An 18,994-nucleotide genomic window follows, 5' to 3' on the forward strand; every position below is an offset into this window, starting at 1 on the left:
TAGCACTGGAGCCTCAAATGCAAACATTTGAACATAACAGAAGACATAAAAAGAATAATCCATCATCAGCTATAAACTACATACCTGTTTAAGTCTGGCAAGTTCTTTCAAAGCTCTTCCCCATTGCTGCTTGTAATGCAGTTTGGACTTAGTTGAAGATTCCAACTTTCTTTCAAGTTCAACCTAACAGTGATTAAAATCATATCAAGTGAAACACTATACCACTGTGTACAATCACTGAAAGATAATATATACAAAGAGTCTGGCTTAAGAAAAGAGTTTATGTAGTGTAACATACGACATCATCTAAAACTGTTATATAATTTACTATAAATATTATGGCACATGAACATTTTCTTGTTTAAAATATAGTCTTATTTTTATTGCTCAACAGCCTGTACTAAAAAGAACTGAGTAAGTCGTAACCTCTAGACAATTACTATAAATGTATTTAAAACATGGATATGGTATAAAGTTTATCCACAGAGTAAAAAATACAATCATTTTTCTATAAAAAGCAGTCTGCTAGCATTCCAGTTAAGCTGGCACTTTGAATGTTAGAAATCAAATTATTCTTCTTGGATGCCTTCATTTTATGGAATTCATTTTATATATAATGAAGAGAGCTAGTAGAGATACTTTTGTAACTATATTCTGGCAAAAACACAGAAGAACACTGCAAAACAGAAAGCAGTTCACTAAGAAAGAAAAGTCAAAAAAATATTTTCAGAATGTTGAAATAAACCCAAAAGTAACAAAAAACAATGTTCTTTAATAATACACACAGCACTTTCAGTTTCTGTTTTCCTTCAAATATATAAAGAGCAACACTCGCATGGTTAGAATTTTAAAACATAGTTATTTATATTTGCAGCAGGCAGCCTGTTGTGCATGAATTGAAGCCAACTTGGCTATGTTTTCTTGTAATGTGCTCTCTCAGTGTTTTCAGACCAAGTACCGAACAAATTCATGTAGTCAACTGACAGTTTTACTAGTTACGTGATAACGTAATAATCAGCCTTAACAACAGTAAAAATACTGTTACTCTCAACTAGTCTAAATTTTATGTCAAGTCTAATTACCACCACCACCTCCACCATACACAATTCCTAATGTTTTACTAGAAAATAAAAACAAAGACACTCAAACACCAGCAAACGCACGTCAAACTAAAGCGAAAGGAGAAGCAGATTGCCAGAGTCTCTTCACCTGAGGTCAGATTATCCTCCGCATTCATCTAACTACACGGAGTCCAGGACTTCTCTGCTCACAGATCCCGACTGCTTGGGTTTAAATGTGTTAACATTGCACAACTAGGTTCAAGCACTCTTAAACTGAATAATACTGCTAGATTATTGAAAATGATCTCTCCCACTTATGCTCCAATGACTTATACATGTTACTTGGCAATATACCAATAGGGCACATCTCTGAGGACTAGCAAACATCTTCGTGGATGAAAGAGTAGTAACAATTACAAAAGAGACTAGGCCATGGGTCTGATGAAGGTCTACCAACCTGAAGGGCCCAAGGATGAGGACTAGGGCACGGATTAATCTAAAGTAGTGTTTCCCAAAAAGTGCGATACCCTAGAGGGTGTTGGGGTAATTTGGGGCGTGGGGGCTGCAAAAGTGGGTTCCTACGCTTAATCCTAGATTATAGGCTATAATACAAAAGTTTTTAATTGCCAGGGAGAGACTGGGTAATTTTATCGCTGAAAAGAGGGAGGTAGGCTATCTAAATTGAGGGGGTGGATGGTGGGTGGGGAAGGGCTCTTTATATCTAATGGGCCTACTCCATCAGGGTACGTTTTACCATAATTATTAAAATAATCTCATACATACTATTTTTTCATTCTTAAGAAATGAAGAAACAGTAGATACACATTCGAGACACAATCTTATTCTTCTGATTTATTCCTAAAACCAAATCAATGGTTCTTCATTTTCCTAAGGCTACAGATGCTTCTGAGATTCTACAGAAATTAATGAGGCCAATTCTCAGAAAAATTTTCACAGCCCAAATGTTCATATAATTTCAGGACATTAAAAGACCTCAAGTTAGGAGTACTTATTTTAAGCAGACTTTGGAATTCTGTAAACCTATGCAATTATACTTTAGTTTTTTTCTATAACTGAATTAATATACGGTAAAGCCAAAGGATAGACCGCCAGAAGGGAAAACCTAACTCCAGACTTGAGTCACTTATGAAGCCAGGGAAAACAGAAAGCACACTCGTGTTTATGGGTTCTCGATTTCTATCATGAATATGCCCAGGATTCTGGGTCTCTATTAGAAATATGGCATTTGTCTTGGACTCTACTTCACACACACACACACAAAACAACAACCTAGATTTTCTTCCTTAAAAAATTTCTCAACTTTATTCCTTTATATTCCTACCAGCACTTAATTAGCCTGGGCTCATCTCTCATCTCACCTTAACTATAAAAAGTTCTCTTGTCTCGCCAACCTCAAATTTCCTCCTCCCATCTCAAAGCGTACATATGCAGAGAAGATGAGGAGAATTCTCTCTGCTCAACAATCCACTATGGCTACTAGCTGGCTACAATATGGAACCCACCTTCCTGCCTAGGTTTCCAGGCACTCTACAATTTCATTTCCTTCCAGTCTGCAAGAAACAGTCTACTTCAACCAGGCGTGCGTCCCTAAGCGCCACGAGACTCCTTCCTTACCCAATTGATTCCTGAACCTGTCATGTTTTCTTCTCTGATTACCTACACCTTAAAGGTAAATTTTGCCTAATTCTACCTCTACATGAAGCTGTCTTAAAACTATTATATTCTGAACACCAAACGATTTCTCCTCTTTGACTTAATTGCAAAGGACTTTCTATCACATACCTTGGTACTTCAGGATAGATGCTTGTTTGTTGCTGAGTCACATCTCTCATTACAAACTAAGTGTGAGAGCCCCAAAAGATAACGTGCTTTTCTCTTCCCTCGTCTTTCCCATTCCCCCAAAACAGGGTTGATAATTTCCAAATGTTCTTTAATGGATTCATTTTTTTATTTAAAATTTCCATTTTTTGAAATTCTATTATCAGCCCTTTCAAACTCTGTATGCTCACTAAATTATAATGCTTCCCCCATAATTCATTTTTTATTTTAATTTTTTCAAGCCATATAATATGGACTGTGATAAGAGTTGTATGAGCCCCTAATAAAATGTTTTAAAAAAAGACGTCTTGAAATAAAAGTAATCATAATCAGTTATTCACATCTTACATAATAAAAAATATACTCAATAAATGGTATCTTAATGATAATTTACTTTTAGGCTGTTTTACTGAAAATGGAAATACTTCTGTTATCCCTCAGAATATGGGTATTACAAATAAAGTTCTCAAAACCAGAAATTCTACAGTACATCAGATATTTTTTTTAACTTAAGTCTTTCTTTCAGAGCTTTTATTTATTACCACTTACAAAATAATATTCTGCCCTCTTCTGGCTTCAAGAAGATTTACAAAGAGTTTCTTAAGAAATCTGAGAAACTTTGTTATACCCGGCACTTAAACATGTTGGATGAATTCATTAGGTCTAGTATTGAGGCAGCTGAATTACACATGCCTTTCAGTATGACATTTGATTAAAGACTTTTATTATTTTAGAAGAAATTCTAAAAATCGCTTAAAATTTATTATCTTTGGAGATGAATGAGCTAATGCTTCTGTTATAATTTTGGTATCTGGTCTATTTTCCCCCAAGTAAAATTAAATACTATTTCACAGATGAGATAGTCTAAAGAGTACTTCAAATATTTCTAGTAGGTACTGCAGAGTCATACTTAGAAACACAGATATACTTTCAGAATTGGTTTTAATAAAGGAAGGGTGAGAAACATCACACTGGACATAAGTACACTGGGAGAAAACTGAAAATTGGCTAAAAAAAAAATCCTGACTAGACAATCCAAATATGCATTAAGTAAGATCAGTAAGATGCTGTGATTCAGTAGATAAAGCGGTAAGGAAGGGAACCCAAGGTAACTGGACAGTTGACAGGCTGCAAAAATAAAGGGGTCTTGGAACTAAAGACATGGAAACATGCTGCTCTATGATCTTCAAGAAAGGGGTGTTTAGTTAGGTGGGAAGATGGACACAGCTTTCAGTCAGGTCCTCCAGAACAGACTTTCTACATACTAAGTGAATGATGTTCAAAACCCTCTAATTGTATTCCACGACTTATTTAAACTCTATTTTATTTAACATCTATGTTATGCTTATAATGCCCCAGGTTTGTGCTAAATAAGCACTTTACAAACATAAACTCATTTGGTCATTTTACCAGCCTTTATTTATCCTCATTGAGAAGATTCAGAAATAGGAGCAGAGAAGTAAAAGTAATTTGGTCAAGGTGACCTAGATTCTGAGTGGACCAGCCAGGATTTGAATCAAGATGCTCTGACTCCAAAGGCCCTGCTGTTAACTATGGTCATACTGCAACTCCAAGCATAAAGCCTAAACTTCTTGCCATAGCTTACCAAAAATTCCAAAAGCCTACTGTTAAGCCAATGACTACTCACTGACCCTTGAAAACAGGTTAGAACTACTGCCTCATAGGGTTTCCAGGACTGCAAATCCTTCTGGAAGCAGAGTGCCATCTGCTTCTCCCAGGGAGCAGGACACGGGTCCACTGCAGGTGAGCCCTTCCCCTTAACCTCTGCATCACCAAGGCTCCCATTTCATGACACTAAGCACAAGTAAAAACCGGCTTCCTCATGGATTTGTTTACTCGCTCCTCTAAAATGAGAAGCTGCTTGTCTTAGGAACATAGAGGGCACTCGATAAATAGTTGACAGAGTGATTGACAGTAGATAACCATGCCCAAACTGGTTTGTGCAAAAGAAGACATGCACACACAACATACTCGCCACCTGCAAACTCCTGCTGAATGAATCATCAAAAATTTTAAGCAGCAAAGGGCATACTGTTTCCACTGAAAACAAATGTTTATTTCTACAAAGTCCAGGATGGGGTGAATAATTTGAAACTTAGACCAATGAACACAGAGCTGCTCTGAATGAAGTGGATCTACTAACAAATCTGTCACTCCTATGCCCCACAGTGGATCGACCCAAGTTCAGACACGTTGTCTGCAAAGACCACTCTTAACATACTCCCATTTACACTGTTAGTGCTAGGGATATGTGACTATTCCCCCATTATTTAGCTCATTTCACAGAATGCCCTATATTTACGGTTCTTAACATGTTCAATAAGGAGCTTTGGTGCTACTGCAGAACATCGGACTGCTAACTTCAAGGTCAGAGGTTCAAACCCATCAGCTGCTCCACAGGAGAGAGATGAGGCTTAAGAGTTATAGTTTGAGAAACCCTCTATAACCTTATGATAACTTGGAATCAACTTGATAGCATTAGCAGTGGGTTTAGTTCTGACTTTATATTTCAGCAACCTCTAATCTCCTATCACATAGCCAAACCTTTTCCAAGACCTTAAAACCCTAGTTCCTCCCTCAAACTTAAACCCTCTATTTGACTCACCCTCAGGGACAATGATCTTTTGGGTCCTTTGACCTTTTCCTGACCCATTTAATAAATCAGATGCTAAATATTCTAAATACTGGTCTCTCTAGGATATTATAATTATAAGGCTTTCATTATACTTATAAATCATTTCCATATTCAAGCCCTTAACTTTACTTCCACTTCTAAATCTAGAGGACACAGAGATTGAGGATAGCGAGAGTGAAGACATTCACCATGAATACAGCAGCACTATGAGTTCCATCGCCTGACACCAGAATTAAAGGACACACTATCCAAAGACAGGGCACAACACCAACATCCTAGCTAGATGGTTTTCAGGCAGACTATTTTCTGGTTCTATATTGCTTCCTTCTCTAGTTGCTGCCTATTTTCTGAAACTACCGTATATACTCGAATATAAGCCGACTCGAGTATAAGCCGAGGCACCTAATTATTACCTGGGAAACCAGAAAAACTGACTGACTTGAGTATAAGCCTAGGGTGGAAAATGCAGAAGCTATTGGTGAGTTTCAACAATCAAAACAAATAAAAATAAAAGTACTAGAAATTGAGACATCCGTGGGATAATGTATTTAAATATTTATTTTAAATAAAAACATAAATAAAAGGACAAGTCATTTAACATTAGTAAACCAGCACACTAAGTGGAAAATAGGTTCAACAAAAACAATAAGGTATCAACAATGATCCCTTAAGAGTACTATTCCCCGAGCTCAATCAGCAACCAAGCTAAAATGTAAAGAGTTAAAATCCTTCAAAACTGGATTCCTCATCATCATCCATATCCCAGTGAAGAGCTTCAGCTGGTGTGAGGTCGTCATAGACGCTTGTCCTCACTGAGATCGCCATCATCACCATCACTGCTGTCACTTTCATACAAAGCGCAGTCTTCCCTGCCATCCACAGCATTACTAATACTACATTTCTGGAAGGCACGTCGCACCATGTCTTCTGGAATGTCTTCCCATGCATCTCAAACCCACTTTGCTATTAACTCTATGTCTGGCTTCATGAGATTTCCTCCTTTTGTTAGTCGGGCTTGACCAGATGACATCCATTCATGCCACAGCCTTTGCACACGGTCTTGAAAAGGCTTATTCAAAGATATACGTCATAGGACGGCTCTGATTGGTAAGATGTGAGTAAACAAATATTCACAGCCCTGCAGTGTTAGCGCAATCACCTGCGAGATAACGGGCATTACACCTCACTGGGGTACCACTGACCTGTGTATAAGCTGAACCCCAGTTTTTCAGCACATTTTTGTGCTGAAAAACTTGGCTTATATATAAGTATATATGGTAGTTCTTCAGCTTTCCTGATTGTTTTATGAATTCCTTAATTAGTTTCTGTTGCTTGCAAATAAGAACTTGTTTAATTAGTGTAAGCAATAATGATGTGAAGCCCAGATGCTTAAACATTGGGCTTTTTACTGAGAGGTCAGCAGTTGGGAGCTCCCAAGTAGTTAGTTCTGCAGGCGAAATCATCGGATTACTTAGGAATTATAGTTCTAGGAAATCGATGGGGCTGTTCCAGCCTGTCCTATAAGGTCAGTATGAATTGGCATCAACTTAACAACCACAGTCTTTGGTGTTTATATCTAATATAAGCCAAGGCACTTAAGTGCTGACAATGCCGAGTGACTTGAATTGTTTAACGTTCTTCTTTCATATCAGTCTATATTGGAACATTATTGCATTTTGGATACAAACATTATTTATTGATTTTTAAACTGATCACCGGGAATAGTTGAGCAGTCGCAAAAAGACATGGTACCTTTTCCAAGGTGAGAAGACTTATTTCAGACTGGAGACGCATTTCTGGTTTGTTGCTCTGCTGGTCCTTGAAATGTTGGAACTCTTTTTCCAAATTCTTATACTTATTTTCAGCTTCATTAAGCTGCATTTAAAAGAAAAATAGTAGCATTTATAGTCGTATAAATACTTTTTGGTTTTTTTAAACAAAAAGGGCAAGTTTAATGTTACAGATATTAATTCCACTGCCTTTCATTCTAAAATATGTTCACATCAGAAAATGGGGGGGTTCAGTTTATTAACAATATACAAAGCATTTTTACTGGTAAAACATTTAATTACTAGTATTATGAAAATGTTTTTGTTACACTTTAGCTGGAAAAACCATAGAGAAATACTGATCTTGTCTTTACATTTTTGAAGATGTCACATTCTAAGAGAAGACTGAGCATTACAGATATGTCAACTTGTTTGTCATCTATAAAAATAATTATAATGCAATTATTCTTATAATTTGATACTGTATAAATGTCATAGATTCAAATACTGTGATTTGGTCCAGTATCTTCATATTTGTATATAGGAAAATTGAGGGTCAAAGGCAAAATAATTGAGGCAATGTCAAATAACTAGATAGTAGGATATGTATTAATAAAAACATACAGAAAGAAAGACAAAGAAAAAAAAGGAGAAAGGCTGCCTACACTAAATAGTCTACAATTTTCCTTAGAAGCATTGTAGATTTTTCTTTCTAAAATGCGGGCATAATGATGTTCTCTTAAATCAGAATTTTTGTCTGGCAAATGAGCACTATTTAAGACGCGTTCTTAAAACATCTTAACTAATACACCGACGTAATTTCCCATCATGAGGAGCCCAGGCTGCTCGCAGTAGGGGCAGCAGTGTACAGCCACCAGTGGCTCCTCGGGGGAAAGACGGGGTAAAGAATTCGTCTCAGAAACTCACAGAGCACCATCTCCCCTGTATGGGGTCACTATGAGTAAGCAAAGACTAGACGGCCGTGAGGTTTTTGTTTTTGTGTTTAAGTTCATCATTAAACTAATTATCACTTTCCTAAGACATCAGAATTAACCAAATTTGAGTACTGTCAAAATCTGTGGCAAAAAGAGAACTGCAAATTGTTAATAAGCATATTGTTTCATGCCAACATGCAAACAATTCTGATGAGAATTTAATCTAGCATCGTAAGGTAATGAGGTGCTCTATACATTAAACATTTTTTACATGATTTATGTTTACTACTGTTAAAATTCAATTTTTTGTTTTAAAAGTTTTAAAAATCTTGAAGTATCTCACTAACTTGCCTGTTTTTAAGAAAAAGCAACAAATTTAATATTGCATCTACTATCCTCCATTACTCAGGACATTAATACAAATGATTTGTGCACCAGGTTGTAGAGCAAGTAAACTCCGGCCTGGTGGGCTCTTTTCCTTGCTAGCTGGGAAACCACAGTGATTTTTGAGCTCCAGTACCTTAGTCAAGGAGCCAGAGTGGTACTGTGTGCTGCTCAGTGGAAAGCTCAGTTGTTTGGAACCATCAGCCACTCGCAAGGCAGACACACGAGGCTCTCTACTCCTCTGCAGAGTTGCAGTCTCGGAAACCCTGTCCCACAGGGTCCATGAGAGTCAGAATCGGCTTGACGGCAGTAAGTATGGTTTGTCTTTTAGTAACTACTGGACATATCTGACTACAGACACTTTATCCGTCTCAGTCCTACGTTAGTATGTCTGTCATTCTCCTAGTTGGAATTGTGTGTATAGTTCTCATCACCTGGTTTAAAGCAACAATCTATAAAGGGTTCCTATATGAGTACTGCTAGTGGAGCTCCAATTCACACATGCAGAGTTGTATTCCAAGGAAAATAGAGCTAAACGTGTCTATGTGATTAGTGAGAGGCTGGAGAGAAGTTCTCTCAGTAACAGACTCACTTGTCTTTCTCTCAAATGATCAAATAAAAGATATTCTTTGTGCCAAAGCAAAATCACTGCTTGAAGAACAACTATCTACAGAACTGATCTATCAGCCTACTAAGCAAGATCAGAGCTACTGGAGACAATATTATGGACTGTATCACAACCAGGTATGCGTTTTGCATCTGCCAAAACACCCCAGATAGCAAAGTCCAATCAAAGCAGCGGTTTCCAAGGGGATCTGCAGGGCCAGTTATATTTGAGGCCGAAAGGTCAGCTCAGAAGATGACAGCAATCTTAACAGATGTTCTCGAAGGACACAAGACAATCATGGGCATTTGCAACCTGGACATTCCAAGAACTTCCCCAGGTAAACAGTTCCCAACGCAGTTTTCCACGTTGCTTTTAGGTTATGCTTTAGACCAGGGGTTCAAACCCAGAGAGATACCCTGAGTAATTTTTACAAAATATCAGTGTCCAGATTTCTCCTACATAGATATAAGCTAATCATTTTAATCGGGATGAAGTCTTGACATCATATGCTTTTCAACAGTGTCACTTATGCAATGCATTTTAAGGACTTTTCCCCTAGAAGGATGAATGTGATTAAGTGGAAAGAGAAGCATTGCTGATGAACTTAATTACATTTGCCCACTTCTAAAACCTTATCTTTCATATCTTCAGTGAGATGCCACGATAGGAACAATAAAATGCAGAAGACAGTATGGCATGCCGGGTTTAGGATGATTTTAAGCCATCATTTAGAAATACCAAAAAGGCAACTGAGGTCTAGAGTTCAAAGGAAAGGTCTGGGATATAATGCGTGCATCACAGATGTGCAGATTAGTTCTGAAGATAAGGACATGGGCAAAATTGTTTAGTACATGTGGTGAAGTTGAACTACTTGACATGGCTCTCCTATCCATTATCTTTGTACCTACATCCAATGGCTGGATGGAAACATGCAAATAATGTATAGAGGGCTCTCAGAAGGGGACTGCTGAGTTACTGCCATTCCTCTGGGTATAAAGTGAGCCATCTCAGATATAAGCACAGAGAATCCACAAGCACTAAGTAAGAAGCATCAGGAAGGAAGCACAATGGATCCTGGACTGGAGAAGGGCAGAGCAGCAGTGCCTACGCTGTGAGCCAAGGAGCAGTGGCTTGCAGAGTGGAATGTCCTTTGGGCATTTACGAGAGCTAAAGGAGCTTTGTGACACTTGCCCTAACAGGGAATAAGCCAAGGGATCATATGGCTGAGACCAAGGATCAGTGAGAGACATGCCTGTTAGCAGAGTTGAGAATAAGCCTACACAACTGTATCCTTAAAATTTTGCAACCCATTAACTCCCCTAAAGAGCTCATGATGGTGAGTACTGCCTGAGTTCTGAGAGGCCATTGCAAGGGATTATGAAACTCAGTAGCGAACTTCAGTGCTTTGAGGGGGATGGTTGGTGTCAACATAGGATAAAGAAGAAGGGAGGGTTGAAGGCATGTCTGACTGCTACCCCATAGGAATCGTCCTTGGGAAGATACTGAGTTGTATACTCTTTATCTCTTCCGTGGCCAGCAGAAGTCAGATGCCGTAGCCCCTACGCCATTTCTCAGAAATAAGTTCTGAGCGGAACAAAATCCCAACATTTGCTGGCAGAATAAAGGAGCCTACAGAAGAGCCTGAGCGGTGGCCAGAGCAGCAGAGGGAAACAAGGGCAGTATCTACGATACAGAAGCAACGGCAACAGTGCTAATGCTGCCAAGGGGAGAAAGGGAAACGGCCTCAGTCACGGGTGGCTTTCAGGATAGCCAGCTGGATAGAGTGATGGGACAGAAAGTGAAGTGAGGTAGGTTGAGGAGTGGATGTGAGATGAGGAAATGAGGAGCAGCACAGAGAATTTTCTTATAAAATTTGATTCATTACAGAATTTGATTCAGTGAAGCATGGAAAGATGATTTTAAGTTGGGAGTCACCTGAAATATAATGTCATAAAAATTTATTCCAATATAGTCTGTTGCTATTGACTTGGGGGGAGGGGGGAATCTGAAAGAAAGTATAATTGAATCTCAGTACAATAATTCTGATCAGTAGTCCAAATCTCTGATTTTTAGCAATTTTTAGTGAGCTCTTTTTCTTGAGTGCAAATAAACTATGGAGGCAAAAAGATGGCAGACACTGTCCAACCTTCTGTTGCAGTCGGTGTCTGTCCTCCTCTAGCTGCTTGACCTTCAATCTCTCTAGTTCGACTTGGTGCACACAGTCTTCTTTGGCCCTGCGGATAGAGTCCTGAAGTTCTTGGAGGTTCCTTTCACGTTCTGACTGCAGTTCCTTTTTGTCTCTTTGAAGCTTAAAAGAAATGCATATTAATAAACTGGCCTATTACCAGCTGAGTTACACTGTCCAATTATTTTATTATCGTTAGATGTTCAGAATATTCACAAAATCGTTTTCAGATTCCTTTTCAGTTATACTTGATGTTAAGTACAGTGAAATTACACATATTCAACGATTATTTAATACAAATATACAAAGTATAACTACAAAGCCATATAAACTCAGATGAAAGGGCCTTAAACACTTTAAATTACATAAGCTTATATGCCCAAATTTCTTCTTCGCTTTCAGAAACTCCTTACTCTCTACCTAAAAACATAGAAGGTAACAAGAGTTTTAGTATTAGGCCAAAATTATTTTATAAATATTTAATTTTAAACATCTAAATTTATAAGTTGCAAAGACATGGTTAGGGTGACTTACCAAGAACATTCTAAGTACCTTTTGAATGAGGATGAGGCATATAAAATTAATTTGGAAGAAATGCTAATTATTTTGAAATGTCCTTTATAAGAGTTTTAAAATTCAATAAGACCTAATAAGAATGCTAACTAGGCATAGAACAGATGTGAAGTTCTCACCTGACTTGGCATCTGATCACACCTGGATGACAATGGAGGAAATTCCCTTCTCCTTTAAAGCACTATAATGATTTTAGGCCGTGGAGTCAATGCCACACAATGGGCAAGTTAACAAAAAATTGCTCCATTGAAAAGGAGGCCAAGCCAAATAAACACACACTTTTTCTATCTGTTCTTCATATTCTAACATAAGTAAACATGCTGTGCACAGATGAAGAGCAGTTTTCTCCAAATTGTCTAAAAGGCAATTTCTGTGAAATAATTTTACAGAAGTATAATGGAAAATAAATAAGCAGCACACAATTTCAAACTGCTGGCCTTGCATTTAGCAGCCCAATGCATAACCCACTGCACTATCAGGGCTGCTTTGGACTTATTAGACCCTCCAAATAAAGAGATAAATGGTATAGGAAGTACCTCTGATTCTGCACTGGAAAGTTGCTGCTCTCTCTTCTCAAGATCAATTAGGGTTTTTTGAAGTTTTCCTTCTAAAATAGTATATTCAGCCACCTGAAACATAGTCAAAGATAAGTTAACTTACCTTTCCCCCAAAGTCAAAACATACACAAAATCAAAAGCAGTGTCCCTGAAACAGAGGATCTGAGGGTAAGGCAATGGTGAATTACATCCCCCTCTTCAGGGCTGCCAGTTGTCCTCTCTAAAGGACAAGGGTGGCAAAAACGAGGAAAATCTCGTTTTACACAGTGGCTGCAACACTGAGCTTAACCAGAAGAACAAATGGGAGTGGGGGGGTGTTTCATTCTGTTGTACATTTGGTCACTATGAATCACCACTGACTCGACAGCACCTAACAAGAACAAAACCCCACTGCGCCTCTATTTCTGGGTCAGAGCCCTCCTTCAGTAGTAAGAGGTCTACTTGCTGCGCAGCCTGAACTAGAAACAAAAACCTTGCCATTCAAACTTAACACTTTTTCTAGGACTTTCTATACCAGCTTGCCTACCCTCCTCACCAACTAGCCTCCAGCTCACACCTTTCCTACTGTCAGTACATCTAGGTTTGTTGCTCTTAAAAGGCCATCCTTTATCCTAGCTCAACAAAAAAACAAATAACAATAAAAAAACAACTGATTTATCTCTTCATCTTTGAGCCTGGAAAATCTCGTTTCTTGAAAGATTATTCATCCATTATAGTTTCCACATCCTTGAAGGTCTTGGATTAATCTAGAATCTGGATTCTATACTAAATCTTTTTAAAAAGAAGGTACCTAGCTGTAATCTTACTACTTCAGAGACCAAAGAACATGTACTGCCCAAAACTAGCATACCACGTGTCTATTAGCCCAAAATGTCCTTTGCTATTTTGGAAGTCTAGTCATACTTTTTGTTAAAGCTTAAACAGCAAAGCTAAACAAACAAAACCTCCTAAGGCATTTGTATTTGTTTTTAAAGCTGGCACAACTCTGCCCTTGTGTATTTGTCCAAATGACTGTCATAATCTCCTTGTACAATTTGTTAAATTAGTCAACAAACTGTTACCCTTGCTAAATTTCATCCTGGTGATTTAAGCCCAGCATACCAACTTATCAGCATCATTTTGCATATTGATTTGGTTAAATCTGCCTCCTACTTTTAGTTCATATGAAAACCTGCTAATATGCATCCCTTCTATCCTTATGCAAATCACTAATAAAAATGTATTCATTTCTGAATGCAACACTTATAAAACCCCATGAACAGTTAAAGGTCCTAAGTTGTTCCTCTGGCAACCAAAACCTCTGTGCCTCCAGAGTTGTCACATTGTCCTCATCTCATCTCATCTGCCTCTAGAATCATCTATCCTAGACTTTGGATGTACTGAAAGGTCCAACCTGTTTCCAAAGTTTTAGACCTGTATAGTCAAATATCTGCTGAACATGTTCTCCTAAATACATCACCAACTCCGCAATGTAAACAAATAAACAAACTGAAACCAAACTCCTCTTCAGAAAATATTTATAACTAGTTTGCACAGTCTATGGAGCATGTTTATAGAACCTATATAATGAGGGAAGCAAGACTATAAGGAAGTATGTAAACGATATAATGAGCAGTAAAGGAGACGGTAACTGGGGGAGAGGGCAGGAAAGCACTAATTTTGATACGATGGTCACAGAAGGCTACACGGGCATTATTTAAATTACAACACTGGCGGCAGTGTTCCTGAAGAAGTCGGACTTAGCATGCTTCAGGAACTGCTCTCTAAGGCGGTGAGTGTCAGTGAGTGCGGTTGGCACGAACAGAGACCGGAGTGCTAACAGAGGACGAGATCAGAGAGGAAGCCCAGAAATACATCATGTAAAGTCCTACAGGTCCTGAGAAGAACTTTGGGTTTTAATCTAAGAGGGAGGAGCATTATGACAGACTTAGGGCAAGGGAGTACATTGACATATTCTAACCTAAATATTTCTTTTTAACTTCATTGTTAGCTGGTACGGACATAATAAGCTACAGGGACCAGGAATGTAAGAAAGGAGATCACGTTTAGAAGTTAACTGTAACAACTGTAGAGTGAGATCATGGTTTAAAGTAGGGAAGCAGCAATGGAGGAAGTAGAGCCTGATTTGTTTACAGGACATCTTATACTTTTGATATTGTGGTTAGAAAACAAGATTTGGTGGAATACGATAGGAAACAAAAGATGACTTAGCTTGTAGTCTAAACAAATGAGAAATCAATAGGAGGAAATTTAGAAAGTATGGGTATAAAGAGTCTGGTTTTAGAATAAGCTACGATGGAGAGGTGTATTAAACAGTTAATTGGCAGGGTAAAGCTAGAAGCTAAAGAGTCAAGACCAAAGTTCAAGGAAGATGTTGGGGATAGACAGACGTGTGTGTGTGTGTGTGGGGGGGTGTTGACGTGTGTCTGAAGGGCTCTTCAAAAAGTTCGTGGAAAATAAATATTATGCGTGGATTAACATGTTTCTACTAATGTGTATGTGTGTGTGTGTGTGTGTGTGTGTGTGTGTGTGTAAAGGTGACCAGATTTTCACATTGGTAAAGCGGGACACCATTGATAAAACTCATATCCTGGCGAAATAGCCACACAGCAACCAGAAACCGTATACCCTAGCGTGTTGTGCATTCTTTCCAAAAATCGGGACTTTTTAAAAAACGCTGCGGGACACAGGACAAATTGTTAAAAACCAGGACTGTCCCACCAAAAGCGGGACATCTAGTCCTTAATATATATATATTATATACATGTCTGAACAGGATCTAGATTGAGGCATTAAGAAGAGTAAGATATTAGTTTGAAAAGAATCCCTATCGGAATAAAATGAATTCTACTAAAATTGAGGCAATAACAAATATAACATTTATGGTGAAGTTTGGGTCGAAGAATGGTGAAATTTCACTGATGCTTTGTGAAAATTTTATGGGAAAAATGCCCCATAAAACCCAGCAGTTCACAAATGAAAAAATTGTAAAAGATGAGCCTGCATTGCAGATGAAGGCTGCAGCAGCAGACCAGCCACACAGACTTGGGAGGAAACGATCTTATTTGTGTCCAAATTAAAGAATACCAGCAATTATTAGCAAAAACAACAATATTCAACACCACAGAAATCTCAACTGGTTGAGTGTACAAAATGCAGGTGAAAAAAGTTGAGTAAAAGCCCAGTTAGTGTGCCAAAACTATACAACCAGTTCAGCAGCAGACAAGAACAAAGCTGTCAGTGGAAATTTAAAAAAGGATCAAGATCTTGAAGCATTTCTTCCGGTGTTTGCAACAGATGAAGTGTGACCTTATGAGTATGATGCCAACGGCAAAGCATAATCAAAGCAATGGCTAACAAGAGGTGGAAGCGATCCAGTCAAAGTAGACCAGTCAGTCAAAAGCAAAGGTAATGACAATAGTTTTTCAGGGTGCTTATGTATTTTGCTTGTTGACTTCCCGGAGAGCCAACGAACAATGTTTGCTAGCATTTTGAAAAAGGTATCCAAACGATTAGCAGGAAATTCCCGGGAAAGGGTCACCATGTTCTAGCTCATTCCTCTCATCCAAAAGAGCAAGTCTGTGGGAGTCCCCATGGGGAGCCATTAAGTATCCCCCCTATAGTTCTGATTTGGCACCTGTAACATTTGTTTCATAATCTTCAAAAAGGAAAAAAAAGGTTTAAAGGGTTCCCCTTTCCTTCAGTTATTGGTGTAAATACCCATGACGTTCAGTTCTTAGGGATGGACTAAATGACTGTTGTCAGTCACACAAGTCTCTTGAACTTAATGGGGCTTATGCTGAGAAAAAAGTTTATATATTTTTAATTCAAAATTTCCATTCTCTAGGGTCCATATATGTACAGCACACAGAAATTATGTGATAGTGTACAATGTACACTACATATATAATGATGTATATAGTGCTGAGGGAGGGATGAGATCAAAGGAGACTGTGGAGACAGAAACCACACTCACTCCCTCTACACTGGGCACTTGGGCAAGCCAAGAGAGCCGGCATTTAGAGGGAGGATGGAGGTCAAGAGAGTCGGCATTTAGAGGGAGGATGGAGGTGAGGGCCCAGTAGGAACGCTGAGGAGAGCTCACTGAAGAGAGTCCCGACCAGGAGAATATAATGATGGAAGCTAAGTGCCACAGATAGTCGAGCATGAGCTGACCTGAGTATCAGCCCAGGCACCTCACTTTACCACAAGAACTGCGTTGCAAAGGTGCCGAGGCACTCGGCTTCCCCACGAGCATGTACAGTAATGATTTTAGAAAGGGAGAAATCAAACTGAGAGGATGAGCGAGAGTTGTTTGGTAAGAGAAAAGGAATGAATTAATTGCCTAGAAAGTAGATTAGTTAACTAGAGAGAGCTATAGGCTTGAGACTGTGAACTTCTTTAATATCATACATCACTTTAATACCGATTCCGGATTTCTTAGCCTTAAGGGGACTGTTAGTTTGAGCTTTCATTTTCTTTTGCTCAGATCATGGCAACCTAGCCTCCCCATCTTTAATTTCACCCTCATTTATTCCATCCTCCAGACTTGCATCAGAATATTTGTGTAAAAGTAAAATCTGATTACCTTATTCCTTTATCTAAAAAATATCCATTAAAAAATTCCTCAAATTTTTATCTTTCTGAGACTGTGTTCATCACCTGAGTGATGATTTTCTCCATTTGGTATAAAACCTATAGCATTCTAGATGCAAAGAAGTAAGTCCATTACAAGTAAAAGATGCCTGAAGGCATTAAAGGAGCCCTGCTGGCCGAGTGGTTTTTAAGTTGGGCTGCGAGCCACAAAGCTGCCATTTAAAAACCACCAGCTGCTCTAAGGGCAAACGACAGGGTTTTCGATACCTGGCAACAGTTACAGTTGTGGACACCCATAGGGGCAGTTCTACTACCCTGTCCTACAGGGTCTCCAGGAGTCAGCACCAACTCCAAACAGTGAGTTCATTAAGGATTATTTCTTAAGGAACTCTAGCTGGGCTGAAAATGTTTACAGGATCACGTGTAAAATGCCTCAAAATAAAATACAAGATGCGTTACTTTCCAACCCATTAACCTCTCAGCATTATTTTTTGAGACACACCTTCTCCTCTCCTCTTTCCATATCAATCCACACAAAATGGTCCCAGCAGTTCTCAACCTGTGGGTTGTGACCCCTTTGGGGGTCGAATGACCCTTTCACAGGGATCACTTAAGCCATGGGAAAAAACATAAAAATCTCACAGTATATAATTACAGATTGTTTTGTGATTAATCACTATGATTTAATTATGTTTAAATATGCTCAATTTGTAACAATGAAAACACACCCTGCATATCAGATATTTATATTATGATTCATAACAGTACCAAAATTGCAGTTATTAAGTAGCAACGAAAATAATTTTATGGTTGGGGGTCACTACACCATGAAGAACTGTATTAAAGGGTCGTGGCATCAGAAAGCTTGAGAACCACTGTATTACCCTATGCATTTCAATCTTCTCTGTTTAAAATGCTCCACGGGTCTGTCTGGCAACATCTGCCAGTCTTCATCAACATGAAAGCATGATCTTGTCTATGAAGCACTTCCTGATGCAGAATTGATAAGCCACATTTCTCTGTCTAACAGCTACCATCAGCTCTCTGATGGACATCACAAGGAAGGTGAGGAAACAGTCTCTCCGTGGCTCCAAAGGGCAGAACAGCGACTAGACTGTGGTAATCACATGCTAGTTAAGGCAAGTTCATTAGTTAAAGGATTAGCTCAGCATACTTATTTGTACACCTAGGCCATTATAAAAGGCTAATTAAAAAATGAGGGAAAAAACTTACCCACAGATTTCTAGAACTAAAAGTTTGGCATAAATTTCAAATATTTTCTTTTATCCCAAAGGAAACAAATAAATGCTAATGGTATCTCCTTCAAGGTTATCTAAGCTTCATTTATTTGCATAAAATGTTTATGTACTCAGGAGGATGCATCACTTTATTAATTTTAAGAACCTCTAGAGAAACACTTGGCTCTTTTTCAAGTATCAAAAAAATTCTTCCACAACAGTCTCAAAAAAGGGTAAATGATGGCTTACAAAAACCAAATCAACTACAATAACCATTTTTAAGTTCAAATAAAAAAGTTCAAATCACATGTTAAACATTACTGTATTTATTAAGAATATTAATATATAAGAAAAGCTTCAAGAAGTCCATGAAAAATGAAATGAAAAGATAACAGAAGTTTTCCACAAACTTGTTTTTTCCTTTTAACCCTAACCCTATTCCACAAACTTTTGAAACACCTCATAATTGGTTCTAAATTGATACAAGGAGGCCTGGTGGCTCAATGATTAACAACTTGGCTGTGACCCAAAAGAATAGCCTTTGAAATTCACCAGAGGCTCCACAGAAGATCTGCCAAGCTGTTCCCATAAAGA

At 38.3% G+C, this 18,994-nt stretch overlaps 1 protein-coding gene across 5 annotated transcripts in view; it reads right to left on the reverse strand.

Moving 5' to 3' along the window:
- The window catches only part of CEP120 (centrosomal protein 120), a 99,152-nt gene that overhangs the window by 19,561 nt on the left and 60,597 nt on the right, over positions 1–18,994 (reverse strand). For all 5 annotated transcript variants that reach the window (XM_075541450.1, XM_075541448.1, XM_075541449.1 and 2 more), the window contains 4 exons: positions 12,546–12,638; positions 11,398–11,559; positions 7,309–7,431; positions 85–183 (listed from right to left, as the gene is read on the reverse strand). In XM_075541450.1, coding sequence (XP_075397565.1) covers positions 85–183; positions 7,309–7,431; positions 11,398–11,559; positions 12,546–12,638 — 477 coding nt within the window. The remainder of the gene's footprint in view (positions 1–84; positions 184–7,308; positions 7,432–11,397; positions 11,560–12,545; positions 12,639–18,994) is intronic.

This window comes from Tenrec ecaudatus, chromosome 2, assembly GCF_050624435.1.
Source record: "Tenrec ecaudatus isolate mTenEca1 chromosome 2, mTenEca1.hap1, whole genome shotgun sequence".
In the NCBI taxonomy this organism is placed as follows: domain Eukaryota; kingdom Metazoa; phylum Chordata; class Mammalia; order Afrosoricida; family Tenrecidae; genus Tenrec; species Tenrec ecaudatus.